This window comes from Phoca vitulina, unplaced genomic scaffold, assembly GCF_004348235.1.
Source record: "Phoca vitulina isolate PV1807 unplaced genomic scaffold, GSC_HSeal_1.0 scaffold11, whole genome shotgun sequence".
NCBI lineage: Eukaryota > Metazoa > Chordata > Mammalia > Carnivora > Phocidae > Phoca > Phoca vitulina.
Genome location: NW_022589714.1, coordinates 28,586,812 through 28,601,751, shown reverse-complemented (window position 1 = coordinate 28,601,751; position 14,940 = coordinate 28,586,812). Strand labels below are relative to the sequence as shown.

General features: G+C 37.9%; 1 protein-coding gene across 4 annotated transcripts in view; it reads right to left on the bottom strand.

Annotated features, from left to right (window-relative positions):
* Positions 1-11,640, bottom strand: part of HMGCLL1 (3-hydroxymethyl-3-methylglutaryl-CoA lyase like 1) — a 195,246-nt gene extending 183,606 nt beyond the window's left edge. For 3 of the 4 annotated variants that reach the window (XM_032409625.1, XM_032409627.1, XM_032409626.1), the window contains exon 1: positions 11,185-11,640. In XM_032409625.1, coding sequence (XP_032265516.1) covers positions 11,185-11,292 — 108 coding nt within the window. In that variant the 5' untranslated portion in view covers positions 11,293-11,640. The remainder of the gene's footprint in view (positions 1-11,184) is intronic. The other variant, XM_032409628.1, reaches the window with a different exon arrangement.
* Between the last annotated feature and the right edge of the window lie 3,300 nt (positions 11,641-14,940).

Genomic DNA, 14,940 nt, shown 5'->3' with positions numbered 1-14,940 from the left:
AAAAATATAAACATCTATAAACTTGAATAATGTTCTAAATTATCTTCACATAAAAGTCTCTTCATATGAAGTCTGATTTTAGAATGCATGTTTTGGGAACAAGATCTGCCAACCAGTATTATTTTCCAAAGAAAAGAACATAAAAATTGGCCCCAAATTGGTCAGATGTAGAAGAAATGCAACAACACCTCAGTGTTTCCCTTAGGAATGAATTCTGATCACTTAGAAAAGGAAGATCATCCAAAGGGGAAGATGGCAAATTTCTGGTAATTTAAAGACTTAACTCCTGTCTGTCGAGTAATAAGGATTAGGGTCTATAGTGTTGAAAATATGCCAACGTTCAGAAATGTCCCGGATGGTTGTTGAGAACCATGCTCATTAAAGCATCCCCATGTAACTATCCACCAAGGATAACAAAATCAAACCTCCACCGGCACAGGAAGATAATCTGGGTGCCAGAGGCAGCTAAGTATACAAATAAAGAGTGCAAGTCCTGCTTAAAGCATTTCTATGTACTTATCTTTTCAGTATAGTCTTGACCAAACAAAATATTTCCAGAGGTTAAATTCTGCTCACCTGTGAAACAGCCAATTTGCATCTCCCACTTAGACTAACAATAGAGAGACTGGCAGGAGGAAACTGGGAATCTATCTATATGCTGCTTTTATTATTAGGGCTTCAAGCAGGCTGGACAATCACTTTCAAATCAGAATTTCTGTTAAAAATAATATTCCCCAAATACACGATTCTGCTTTAGCTTTTACTATGATCTGTTCCATGAGAGCGACCCATAAAGTCATGGTTCTGCACAGTCTAGCCCCTTAGTTGAGGAGGAAAAATAAAAAGAAACAAAAATAAAAGCTAAACTTGGAAAGGGAGAATCAAGGAGAGAAGAAAGGGTCAGGGAAAGTTACAGCACAGAGTGAATAAGCATAAAGAAAGCCAGAAGACTTGGAGGAGCTCACAGCTAATGAAAAAAACAAGAACATAGAGTGGGGGGAGGGAAGGATGTGAAAGCCAGCTGGAATAAGAGAAAGCAAGAAATACAGGAGCCAACAGAAATCCAAGGACAGAAAGTATTGGAGATTGAAGGGAACAGGAAATTTATTGGAAACCAAGTTGTTTTTCCTTTTGTATCCAATGCAATTCTATTCCAGGCAGAACTCTAGTCTCAACCTCAAAGAGGACAGAAGGGAAGTTGAAACTCATAGGAGTCTTTCCTGGACAGCGGCCAGGAGCTCTGGAAAGACAGATTAGAAAAAAACATGATATGACAGCAGACCCTCTGAAAGCAGATATGGGGGGGGAGGGGTGGCAGTCTCACCCGGCACATGATTTTCAAAAATCAAACAAAACAAAACAAAACAAAACAAAGTAAAAACAGTGATAGTTTGGCTCCATCTCAGAGCTACTGAATAAGAATTTCTGGTACATTTAATAAACACCTCAGGGTAAATCTTATCACCGGAAAAGTCGAGGAAACACCGATTTAGTAGTAATAATAGAGGGCTCTGAAACTAGAGCTGCCTGAATTTCATTCCGAGCTCTGCTAGTCATTAGCTGTGGACCATGAACAAATTATTTTACCTTTCTGCATCCCAAATATTCAGTTTATAAAGTGGATTGTTGGGAGCATTAAATGAGGTTTTGTACAGAAAGCAGTTAGGCAGGACCTAGCACATATTGAACACTCCACAGCGGTAGCTCTAGAACTATGAAAGTACTCTGAATAGAGAACTCATACAAAATAATGTGTCTTAATTGATTAAAAAGTAAAATATGAAAAAGGAATAAAAAGGCTGCATCTTAGATGCAGTGTGCATGGGATGAAGTATACATGGGAGCATTCTTCCCAACTGTAGAGACCAAGCCACAACCATCAGGGTTTCTGCTCTTGGTCTCACCATTCACTAGTTGAGAATCAACATGTGAACAACCTTGACAAAGAGTTTACTTTTTTTTTTTTTTTCTCTTTTCAAAAGCATATATCAGTCAATTCAAATTAGAGGGGACTCCAAGATTTGGAGTCTCCATGCTCGAGGGAGGAGGACTCTCTTGAAATGCAATAAATCCAGGACTTGGCTGATGTGGAGATACCCAAAGAGAACCACATCCATCACAAGACTGTTGAGGATCAAACCCAAGGTAACCCACCTTATTTCACAATCCTGTTTTCTTTAGTCATTTTCCCATATATTATTCTCAACAACCATCTATTTCCTCTGTAGAACCCCATGTAGTTCTAGGCCTTTCTTGTTATGTGAAGACTCAAGTTCTTTCTTTTTCTATCTGGAAACTCAGCTGTGTAGTAAAAAGCTCCACCACGTTCACAACCTCTTTACTGAACATTCCCATCATCTTATGGCCTTAAATAAAGACTTGATCACCCTTATAGAAAGCACCTGCCCAGTAACCCTCACATGTAGAGACTGCTTAGCTTTCTAGACCTTGCTTAGTGACCAGAAGTATGGATGGTATCTGCAGTTTCTATTACTTCCTGAAAACTGTCACTCTTTATTTGTACGAAAACTCCTGTTCCTTTGAGATCCATGTGATTTGGCCATACGGCCCTTTAGCCCTTTTTGAGGACTTGTATCCCTTATATACCGAAGCCATTAGAACTTAGTTTGCCATTGTTTTCTTACTCCCCAATTTTGATATTATTCTGCAGTTTACTCAATGTCCTGGTGAACCTTCTATCCAATATTCGATTTCCACTGAAATTTACTGGATTTTACTTTAGTTGAGCCATTAATTCACGTGGTCATACGAAGGGCTTATTACTGCTTGTGACTGCTCACTTATTAAGATTCTGACCACAAATATTTTCAACTTTCTAATTTTGTTGTGCCCGTGACTAAAATCTTAGGCTTCATCAGTAGTCTTTGGAACTCTACTTCCACCTACCTGTGAGATATCTTAGGTTAACAAAGAGAGTCTCGAGAACGGCAATATACCTGGTAACATGCTATCCGAGACCCGTGGTGTAATAATAATGAAACAGACATTTTCCTCAATATGAAGGAGTTCACTCTGTGAAATACAGCTTTTGTTCCAAACAAGCATATTAATTTAAATATAAAATAAGAACACCAAAAAAGTATAAATAGCCTCAAAGATAAGAAATATAAAGTGGTGAGTGAGGCTGACAGATATAGCAGAAAATAGGATAAACATATCAAGAGTCACACATAATCACATGTAATTAAAGGTAAATTCACCTAATTAAGGATAGAGACAATCAGATAAGCAGCTCAGCTTATAAGAGACACAATTTAAAGCAAAATGACAGAGAAATGGATGTGAACTGTCTTAAGGCATTTTTAAGATGACTAAAATTACATGAGCTAAATATTCAAATAAAGAAAATTAAAATGTTAATTCAGAAAACAGAAATGCAGGATTTTTTTCAAAAAATAGAAATCAGTTGTTAGCACGTCATACATATGCACAAAGATACAAACATACACATATAGAAGAGAGGATCTGCAAACCTACAAAATACTTTTCAAATCAACTGATAAAATATGTTGATTTCTACCAAGGCTTAGGAATCAACAAAGAAAGAGAAAGAATTAACCAGGAATGAAATAAGGCAATGAAAAAGATTAAAAAGAAAAGGTTAATGACAATAAAATTTGTTTACCAACTCCATGTCAATAAAAAAAAAAAATCAAAAGATTTGAGATAAACTTTTATCAATAGACACAAAATACCATAAAGGGACTATCCATTTAATCATTCATTGATTCATTCAACAAACTTTACTGAACTATGTCACACAGAAGGAGTAAATAGTATATTGCTCCTCTAAAGCCAGATATTGAAGTGGAGCATAATTTTACTTATTTTTAAAATCTCTTCTCTTTCATAATTCTTATTTATAGTGAAAACCATTGGAATAGTCTGTTTTTCCATGAAGTATTAGTTTCTCATAAAGCAGCCAATCTTTGAATTCCTTTTTTGAGTTTTAAATTGTTATTCTATACAAACTTTCAGCTGTAAGACAAATAAGCTCTGGAAACCTAATGTATAGCATAGTGATTATAGTTAATAATACTGCATTATATACTTAAAAGTTGCTAAGGATGTAGGTATTTTCTCACCCCAAAAAGGAAATTGTAAATTCTGTTATGGGACTCAGGTGCTAGCTAATGCTAAGGTGGTAATCATCATGCAATATGTAAGTGTATCAAATCTGTACACCTTAAACTTATACAATGTTCTATGTTAATTATATCTCATAAAGCTGGGAAGATAAATAGTTACTCTAAACAGTTTGTATATTATCTGGAACGTAACTACCTCAAAATTTTTGTAATATGGTAAATTAATATATTTTTACAACTCCAATTACATTGCATAATTGTTTTGTTTTCTTACATTTTCCCTCTTATATTGTTAGTATTTCAACTAGCTTGTTCAGAGTGAATTTCTGAGAACAACCAGAAACTCTGGACAAAATATTAATGAAAACACTTGTTTGATAGCCTGAGAGAGTTGCCAAGGTAGTGAGTACTTAAGTGGCCAATATACCAAATATATACGCAGAAGAAAAACAAAGTGGTAAGACCAACACTGATCATGACTTCCTCTTGAAATATTTGCCAGTTCAATAGTAGCAGTTGAGAAGATCATCAGAGCTTCTAGAAGTCTTAGAGGCTGAGGAGAAAATACTTTGATTTTAGGTCCCAGCTAGGGGATACCCTGGTAAACACTCTAGGCTTTTCAGTTAGAACCCCTGAACAGTGACAAAATGAAAGGGTGAGGAGAAAAAACAAATCCTCACAAGTAAAGTAGGCCCAGACTCAAATCAGCTAAGCATCTGATTGGCTTAAGGTAAGCTATCCTTATACTTACTATTTGCTAAAAGCTAAAGATAATCCTTTCTGCATCTCACAACTATTAGAACAGCTACTTTAAAAAATCCAAGAAATAAGTGTTGTGAAGGATGGTGTGGGGGGAGGGGAGATCCCTCCTGTACCATTGGTGGGAACATAAATTGGTGCAGCCCCTTGGAAAACAGTATGGAGGGTCCTCCAAAAATTAAAAATAGAACTGCCATATGATCCAGCAATTCCACTTCTAAGTATCCAAAGGAAAGGAAATCACTATATTTAAAAAGTACCTGCACCCTCATGTTCACTGCACTATCATTTACAATAGCCAACATTAGTGTCCAACAGATGAATGAATAAGATGTAGTAGATATATACAGGCATATTTTTTAGCTTTAAAATAAAAAAAAAATCCTGTCATTTGTGACAAGATGGATAGACATTAAGGGCATTATGCTCAACAAAATAAGTCAGGCAGAGAAAGACAAATACAGTGAGGTATCATTTATATTTGGAATCTAAAAAAAGCAAACTCATAGATACAGAGAACAGATTGTTGCCAGAGGTGGAGGTGGGGCAGGGAGGGCAAACAAGGGGAAGTAGGTAAATGGGCGGGGGGGGGGGGAAGAACCCTTTCTGGAGAAGGATAATTTGAGGTGTCTCAAGTTAGGTCTATAATTTTCATTTCAGGTGTCTAACACACAGTCAAAGATCAGTAAGCATTCCAAGAGGAAAGATACATAAATAAATAAGACCCACTAGAGATCCAAATATTGGAGTTATCAGACATAGAACTTAAAAATAACACTGATAAATACTCAAGAATTCATGACAAGATGGAAAATCGTGGCAAAGAACAAAAAAGTTGTTTTGAAAAACAACATAGAAATGCATCAACTCAAAAATATAAAATTAAACTCAATACATTAGATTAACAGCAAATTACAACTGAAGAGAGAATTAGTGAAATGGAATACAAGTGAGAAGAAAATATTCAGACTGAACATGGAGAAAAAAAGGTGAAAAAGACAAAAATGAGTGTAAGAAATAGATGGAGCACAGGGAAAGTTCTAAGATTTTTCAAATGATAAGCCCAAGTGGAGGGATTAAAAAAGAAACAGAGCAATACTTAAGGAGAAATGGTTGAAAATTTTCTAAAACCTATGAAAGCCAATAAAGGATGGAGCCATAGATCCAAAAAATGCTACAAACCACTGGCAAATGCAAAGAAAATTAAATCTAGACACATCATAGTCATACTGTGAAAAACCAAAGACAATGAGAAGACTCATTATCATCAAAGAAGCAAAAATAAGCCTAACAGTTCATTTCATTGTCTCTGGCTTCCATTACATCTCTTGAGAAATCTACATTTTGTGCTGTTGTCATGCATTTTAATTCTTTATGTGGACTATATATTTATGGTCAGTATTACCTTACAATTATGTACACCATTTATCAAAATAAATGTAATTTCAAACAAAAATGAAAAAAATCATCAGATTTTTACCAAAGAATGTAGGAAAAAAACTACTTCTAGCCGAAGGAAAATAATTTCAGATGGAAAAATGGAGATGAAGAAAGGAAGGACGACCAAAGAAATATATTCTAAATATAAAATGTATATCAACTATATACATATAGACAACAAATATAAAATTAATATATACAACAAAATATGAAAAGCAGAAGTCAGTAATGGAGCTAAAATACTATATTTGCATGTTTAATAAGTTGCAAAGATACCAATTTTAATAAGTCCAGGTCATGTGTTGACATCTTATAGATAGCAACAAAGAGTATAGTAAAAACAGTATATAATTAAGCTCTGGCGGGGGAAAATGACTAAAAATATGTCACTCAAAAGAAGCTATAAAAGGAGAAAAAGGGGGGGAAGCATAATAGGAGGAAAAAAGAGGGGAAAAGAACACTTGAGACAAATAAAAAAAACAGTGGGATGGTACCTTGATTCTCTTCTGAAAATTCCTCTCCAATCATCCTAAAGTATTTAGTAAATGTACCAACAACTGCATAGCTGCAAACTAAAAAGCATACAGTCACATTATCCTCGTATTAAATTTATGCAGAAATATATTTAGGTTAGATTCCTGAGAACTTTTAATACCAAATACTTTCTTTGAATCATAATTTTTGCTAAGAGCAAATGTAACTTAAAGGATTCAGGATATAATGTACAATAACTATAAGTTTAATGTCACATAATCTACAATTTTGCTTTTATACATCTACTGCATTTAAAATATTGCTTGTATTAGAATTTAGGCCCTGGAGAACTTTATTGTCACACAAGGTATTAATATATGAAAAAAATGTAGCTACTGCTTTAGCAGCACTTGCAAATCAGAAAGGAATTGCTTTACCAGGTACCTTACATTTAATCAAAACCTTGAAATATACCAATTAAGCCAGCTTCTTCATACCAATTTTAACAGAGACAAACATAGAAAATAAAGCAGGCCTGAAAAGATAGCTTGAACCATAGGATGATCAATTTTAACCTCCTGGTTTCTGAAAGGAATATTCTGCAAAATCAGTGTCATTAGCAAAAAATTAGAGACTCAAAAATTTAATTTGTGGAGCTGTGGTACAATAAACCTTTTATTCACACTGACCTATTTTGTATTGGATAATAAATTGTTAAACTTCAAATGTATGTGTGTCTGTTTTTACACATACACACGCCCAGTATTTATTTTTCATCCTAATAATTTATCACGGATATATTATTATCTCTCACATGTAAACTGAAATTTTAAGATCTAGCCAGGATATTGCCTGCACAAACTCACAGGATGAATTGGTAGCTGAAAAAAATCTAGGTTTCCAATCTTCTATTGCCTAGCACAGGATTCTTTCAAAATAGAATATTCTATCTGTCCCAACGGTTACCAAATTGTTTCAAATTCCAGAGGTCCTGCTCATGATTCTCTCTGCCAGATTTTACAGTGATTTGTTAAGCACTGTGCTGTCTCATCAACACACCCCAGAATCCATTTTCAGCTCTTCTCCCTCAAAGCCTAACTCCTGTGAGATGAAAAGGTAAGACACCAACAGGAATAATATCCATCTTCTATCACTAAGACGAAACTGTATTGACATCAAGTATTCATTATCATCACATTAGCATTCACTTAATGAATATTTATCATTGTACCACAATGTACAAATCATTGATTTGGCAAGTGCTACGAAGATTTTCATGGTCCCCATAAGCAGGAGATAAACATTCACTCATTTGTTCATTAAGTATTTACTGGCCGTGAAAGACTAACCAGACATTCTGTTAGTTGCTGAGAATGGTGGGTGTTTCCCTTACTTTTATGATGCCTAGACTCTGGTAGGGAACTAGACATCAAATAATCACAAAAATAGGTAATTCATATTATATATAATGAACTGTGTACTGAGCCATATAGGATAACAAGAGCTGCTTGCCTTAAGAGTCTGGGAAAGAGTTCATGAGAAGGTAACATTTAAGATCTGAAGGGTGAACAGAAGTTAATTCGTTAAAAATAGTCTTCCCAGCAGAGGGGAAAACAAAGACCATGGCTCCAGAGGAAACATTATTAAGAATTCAAAGAGGGCCACAGTGGCAGGAACAAGAGAATACCTTAAGATGATGTTGCAGAGACATGCAATGCAAATAACAGGGAAAGCTTCAGAGACACATTGAAAGTTTTGGTATTCATTCCTAAAAATAAGAGAAATGCATACAAGGCTATAAAACGGGGGGTCAGCAGGATTCCATTTGAAATAGAGAACATCTCCCAACTGGCTACATGGGTGTTGAAGAAGGACTGCAATCATCTAGTAGTCCATGATAGAGAATGCCATTTTAAAATTGATAGTAGGAGTAAAGTTGGAAAAAAAAAGATGGATTTGAGAGAAATTCAAGAGGTAAAATTGCAGGACTTAGTGATACTTTGGATGTGGGGAAATGAAAATGAAGAGCTCTTGCCTTGTGGCGTATAGAACCGAACAGATTGTGATGGTTTCCTGAGATAGCAAATACTGGAGAAGGTCTGGGGTTGAAGGAAGGAGAATGTGAATCCAATTTTGGAAATGTTGAGTTTGAATTGCTTTTGAAATATCCAAGTGATTATGTCCAGTGAGCAGCTGAACATCAGGACTGGAGCCTGAGAAGGAGATAGGAATAAAAATCTGGAGAACACAAATATATAAATAGTAAGATGATAATGAATACTTGATGTCAATACAGTTTCGTCTTAGTGATAGAAGATGGATATTATTCCAGTGGTAAATAGTAACTGAAACCGTGAGTGTGGATACAAAGTCATGAGGAACCTGGTCATTTACCAGACAGCGATAGGCCACTGAGTCCATCTGGTGCCAGACCAAGGAACCAGAGACTCCGTAGGGCTTAAAGCAGTTACAGGTGTTATTAAACAGATGCCAAGGAAGATCAATTTCAATGAGTCAAGTGTCAGATGTCAATGGTGCTGAGTTCAAATAAGGCAAGATATAAAAAACTACAATTCAACGAGTGGGACTGAAACAGAATGATGCATAAAATGCCATGGAAGCACAGAAATGGGGCATTAACTCTGGGTGGAGCAAAGAGTTAGTTAAAGGAAGTAACATTTAAGCTGTGTTTGAAAAATGAGTAAGAGTTTCCCAGGCAAAGAAGTCAGGGGAAGAAGTCACTATTTAGTGAAGGTATAGCGGTTTCTCACACTCCTTGTCATTTTTGACGACCCGCTTCCACTTCTTAACAGGGCAAAGTAGACAGCCTCAGGTAGCAGCCTAGTCTCCATCACTGCCCCCACAGCTCACAAAACCAGAACATGAGGGAGAGAAATACACTGTTAACACAGCAACAAACATCATGTGAAGTCTCAGAGTTAGGGAAGAAAAGAGGATTCCTGATTCTCTAACAGACTGAATATGAAAGTTAAAAAAAAAGTTATAAAAGCAAAGTTATAATAGCAAATCAAATTAGAATGCAGAAAAATTAAATAGACATGCGAATATATGAGAAGAATCTTTCCCTCTCGTGCATTTTCAGCAACAGGCTTCAAGCCAGATGACCATAACCATCTTTTAAGTAATGAGGAGCAATGTATCTTCTGATTGGTTTTGAAAGAATCCACAAATGCTGAATTCCTATTTGTAGAACTAAGATCACAATTTCACATACTGACACACTAAGCTGAGAATACACTAAATGTAAAACTACAGGAAAAATGGATACCTAGTATTAGAAGAGCTGATTTAAAGCCACATAGTCAAATTATGTTTACCCACTGAAATATTATAATTAACCCAAGTTATTATGCTGTTCACAAGATGAATCAGGGATAAACATTTTTGCATCCAGCAAAAAAATCAAAAAAGAGTGAAACCCTTATACTGCCCCTTCATTTTTCCATGCTTTAACATTCACATAACAATCGTCACTGTTACTACTTGGTGAAATTTTAAATTTTGAGCTCTTTTGAAGGAAAAGCAAATTTCTTTTTTCATTTACCTGACATTTGTTTGAGAATGCATTAAGCTGCAAACACGTGGATCCAATTAAGTTGCCTATTGTCTTAAAGCATTCAGGAATCACAGGGGCATCAATTTTGGTTTGAAATTGCTGTTATTTACGGGGCACCTGGGTGGCTCAGTCGTTAAGCGTCTGCCTTCGGCTCAGGTCATGATCCCAGGGTCCTGGGATCAAGCCCCACATCGGGCTCCCTGCTCCGCGGGAAGCCTGCTTCTCCCTCTCCCACTCCCCCTGCTTGTGTTCCCTCTCTCGCTGTCTCTCTCTGTCAAATACATAAATAAAATCTTAAAAAAAAAAAAAAAAAAGAAATTGCTGTTATTTACAATCTTTTTCAAGCTTATTCAAGTGTGTTGAAGCATAAATACATTAGGGATAATTAATGATATGCTAGATAATTTCACCCTACGATGTTTTCCTAGCCGTATATGTTGGATTCATTCCTCTTTCTGCCACACATTGTCCCCTTTGTTACACGGTACAGGGAAGGAACTGAAAATAAAGGCACTATCCCTGGCGGAAAGCCAAGAGATACGCATATTCTATAATGCAGCCCCTCCAAGGGGAAAACAGAGAAGAAGCAGTTTCCTTTAGGCGTCCCGCAAAAGGCCACAGGTAGGGACTTTGCTGGGTCTGAGCTATAGAGGCGGGTCTACATGTTCACAGCACAGAGATGATGGGGAACCTTTTAAGAGGTGAGGCCTAACGAGACGGAACTGCTGCAGGGAGGGCCCTGCGGTGCGGTGGTGACACAACAGGGAGAGAGACCAGCCGGCTGTGTGCAAAAGGGTGGGGACACCCTGGGCCGCGAGGTGGTACCTGCGCAGGGTCGAGCGCCCCAGCCACTGAATCCCCGATCCAGAGATGCTCCCGGAGAAGCTGCTGGTAGCTGAGGCAGTGCTTCACCGCAGATGGCACATTCCCCATGGCGGGGCCTGGGACTGCAGACGGAGATAGGAGGGCGCCAGGAGCCGGGAGGAGAGGGATGCGGAGCGAGCCGCGCCAGCCCAGAGCGCGCCCCTCCGGGCCACGGGCGGCGAGCACCAGCCCTGCTCCGCGCACTGCGTCGGCGCCGAGAGGGTGGGGAGCGGGCCACACTCGCGGCGGCGCCCGGGGCAGGGAGTGTGGGAGGCACCTGCGGCGCACGTCCGCAGCAGCCGGAACCGAGAAGAAAAGGAACTGAGCCCAAGGATGTTCAGGTGTGGCTCATTTTCCTTACTACGCTGAGCTGGCGGGGCTCTCTGCACACGCCCCACTTACCGACTTCTCACCTGGTTCAGATCCTAAGAGAAAGGGTGTAAATAAAGGGAAGGGCGCATGCGTTTTAGTGCCGGTGAGTTTGCTCATTTCCAGCTGCAGACTTTCATGCTTAATGTAGATTTGTCCAGCATCGAACTCACTTGAGCTTGTGCTTGACAACAGTAAGCTCGATTTTAAAATATGTTGAGCTCATCTGCAAGCTTAAAACACAGCCTAATAAGGAAGAAAATATACAAAGTACTACATTGGGGGAGATGTCACAGATAAGTCAGTAAATTGTCATTAAGTTGGTACTACAAGTTAAGCACTGAACTGGAATGGAGTTGCTTAAGAGATGCATGGCTCAAAACTGTTGAAGCCCTAAAGGCTAAATTCATTGGAACTAAAAATGCTACATAAATCCTTAGGATATTAGAAGAGGAGTAATCTTTGGTGTGGAAGGGATGGTCCTGGAACAGACCGTTTCCTGACCTCCTCTCCTTCACAGGCACAGATACATCACCTGGACCCACTCTAAAACTTTTCAGAGTGGGTTCAGCAGCTTGCAACTGAATAGACATTCATCAAGAACAGTCTTGGGACATCTGGGTGGCTCAGTGGTTTAAGCGTCTGGCTTCGGCTCTGGTCATGATCCCAGGGTCCTGGGATTGAGTGCTAGCCACGGATTTCATGGCCATTGTTATACAACAGCAAAAGTGTGTAGTGGTATTACCTTCCATACCGTCAACAGTGTATTCGTGAATTCTTAGCTCCTTGCTCAGCGGGGAGCCTGCTTCTCCCTCTGCCCTGGGCTCCCCTCTGCTTGTGCTCTCTCTTGAACAAATAAATAAATAAAATCTTAAAAAAAAACAAAAAACAAAGACCAGTCTTGTGCAGCCAAGTGTTCATGGCCAGGCATACCAGTCAGCTCTACCGGTTGCTGCAGCAAATAGAAATCAGAAGCTGGCTGATGTTGCACAACCAGATGAAAGGATCCAAAGATTATCTTGTAAAACATAGTATAACACACTTAGAAGGAATTTAACACCCAGAATAAGGAAACAATCATTACTACTTGGGAGAGTGGTGAGACTTCCACCAGCAATAGAAATAAAGCATCTAAGGACAGAAAAAGGCAAAGAATGAGGGAGGTATCATGTAGATCCTCAGTGGAACAGCACTGGAAAGGGCAAAGAGGATAAGGGGATCTTAGACCTCACAGCTTTGACCAAGGAGGGTTAACTTGGAGAACATGCCCTGAGCTGCCAAAGTGAAGTCATGCAAGTATTGGATGCCTTTAAAACTCCTAAAGCACACAAAAAAAATTCCAATTATTATTTACCTGAAAGTGACTATTTTATAGGTGTGTATTCATAGGGCTAAATCTATTCTATGTTGTTTTTAGCAGAGCTCAACTGTTAATTATTTTTCCTCCACAACTGAAATGCATTCAGGTTGCACCAATGCCTGTTATCTTTTTTTTTCTCTCCCTGTTGTAATACTGTAACAGGGAACATAGTTTCTGAAAGAATTTAAAAGGACCAATTTGAACAACAGTAAACAAGGTAACCTTCAGAATGGAGTCAGTCCTTCAAAACTTGAAATAGTTTTGACATTTATTAGTGAAGTCTAAGTTTTTGCAGAATATGACTTTTGAGATAAGCCAAATATTATACGTTCCTTTGCATAAAGAACACCTAGAAGTAAACTTTACTGCTTAATAGTTTTCTAAATAGGAAGGTCTTCAGAAAATATCATATCCCAGTTAGTTCACCAAAGTAATATAGTGGGTTTTTTTTTCATAAAAGACATAAATGTGAAAATATTTGTTGACACAGACTTACTTAAGGCATTAATGCCTTTCATATGGAAAATGCTATAATATCAAAAATTTAAACTATAATTCCTGTAAATACAAAAATCGTTAACAATAATAAGGACCAAATATCTTAAGAATGTTTACTCTCACAAATGAAAGGGAGTGAAAATAGATGGGCTTTTGCTGGAAGGTACAGTTTGATGTTAAAGTTAATTCCGAATGCTGAAAATGTATAAATTTGAAAAGTTACATTAGTGTATATCTTTCTTTTTATCATTAGAATGAAATTTTGATCTGTACCCCTGTTAATGCAAATCGAGAAAGCTCTAAATGAAATCAGAGTAGATACAGCAAATCCATGTGGTGGGCAATGTAGCTCTTTCTCCCCATATGCAGGTTAAGAAACTTGAGCTCCATCAGAGCAGTATAGGAAATACGTGTTAAAAATCACAGTGTGTGGCATATGGTGATCTGCACTCTATACCACTCTCATTATGCATCAGGACTAAGCCATTTCTATTTCATTGCATTTCAATCATTCAAATATAAGAAGATACAAAAAATCATTGCAAATTAAAAGGAATTAAATTTCCTGTTTCCTCTAGTGAATATAAATAACTTGTCATTCAAAACATTCACATGTACCTGTCTTTCCTGAATTGTTCTTGACTCCCTTCCCTCCTTAAGCTCCTACCAAAAATCCAATCTCCCAAGAAGAGATGTTAATTAACATCTTGGACCCATCCATTTTCTCTCTCTGTTCTCCTATTGACTTCTCTCTGCCACATTTCTTTTTGAAAGGCACCGCCATAGCATAGTGAGGGAGAGCCCTCACCGTGGTTTTAGATTACCCGAGATGGGAGCCTGGTTCCACCAGTTACAAACTGAGCGACCTTCAGCAAGTTCTTTAGCCTCTGTTTCCTTATGTTTAGGAGGGTGATGATAAGGTTTCCTACCTGACAGAGCTGTTGCAAGATGAAATGAGTTAGAATATATAAAGTGATCAACACATGGTCTCTGGCACATAGTAAGCACCCAATAAAATGTAGCTATTATTACTACGATGGTCTGGCTCTCTGTTTTATTTTGCATTCTAAAATCACACTGTATAGCCTGAGCAATTTTTTTTTTTAAGATTTTATTTATTTGAGAGAGAGAATGAGATAGAGAGAGAGCATGAGAGGGGGGAGGGTCAGAGGGAGAAGCAGACTCCCTGCTGAGCAGGGAGCCCGATGCGGGACTCGATGCGGGACTCGATGCGGGACTCCAGGATCATGACCTGAGCCGAAGGCAGTCGCTTAACCAACTGAGCCACCCAGGCGCCCCATCCTGAGCAATTTTTGAAAATATGTATCTGATCAATATTTCTAAGCTTAAAATTCTTAGAGATTTCTCATAATTTTGCAGAGAAGTTTATTAAAATGACACCCAAGTTTTCTTGAGGAGACTCTTAGTTATCTTTCCAGTCTCATCTCCTGTCCATTTCCAACTTGTTCTTAACTCCAGAAATATCAAAG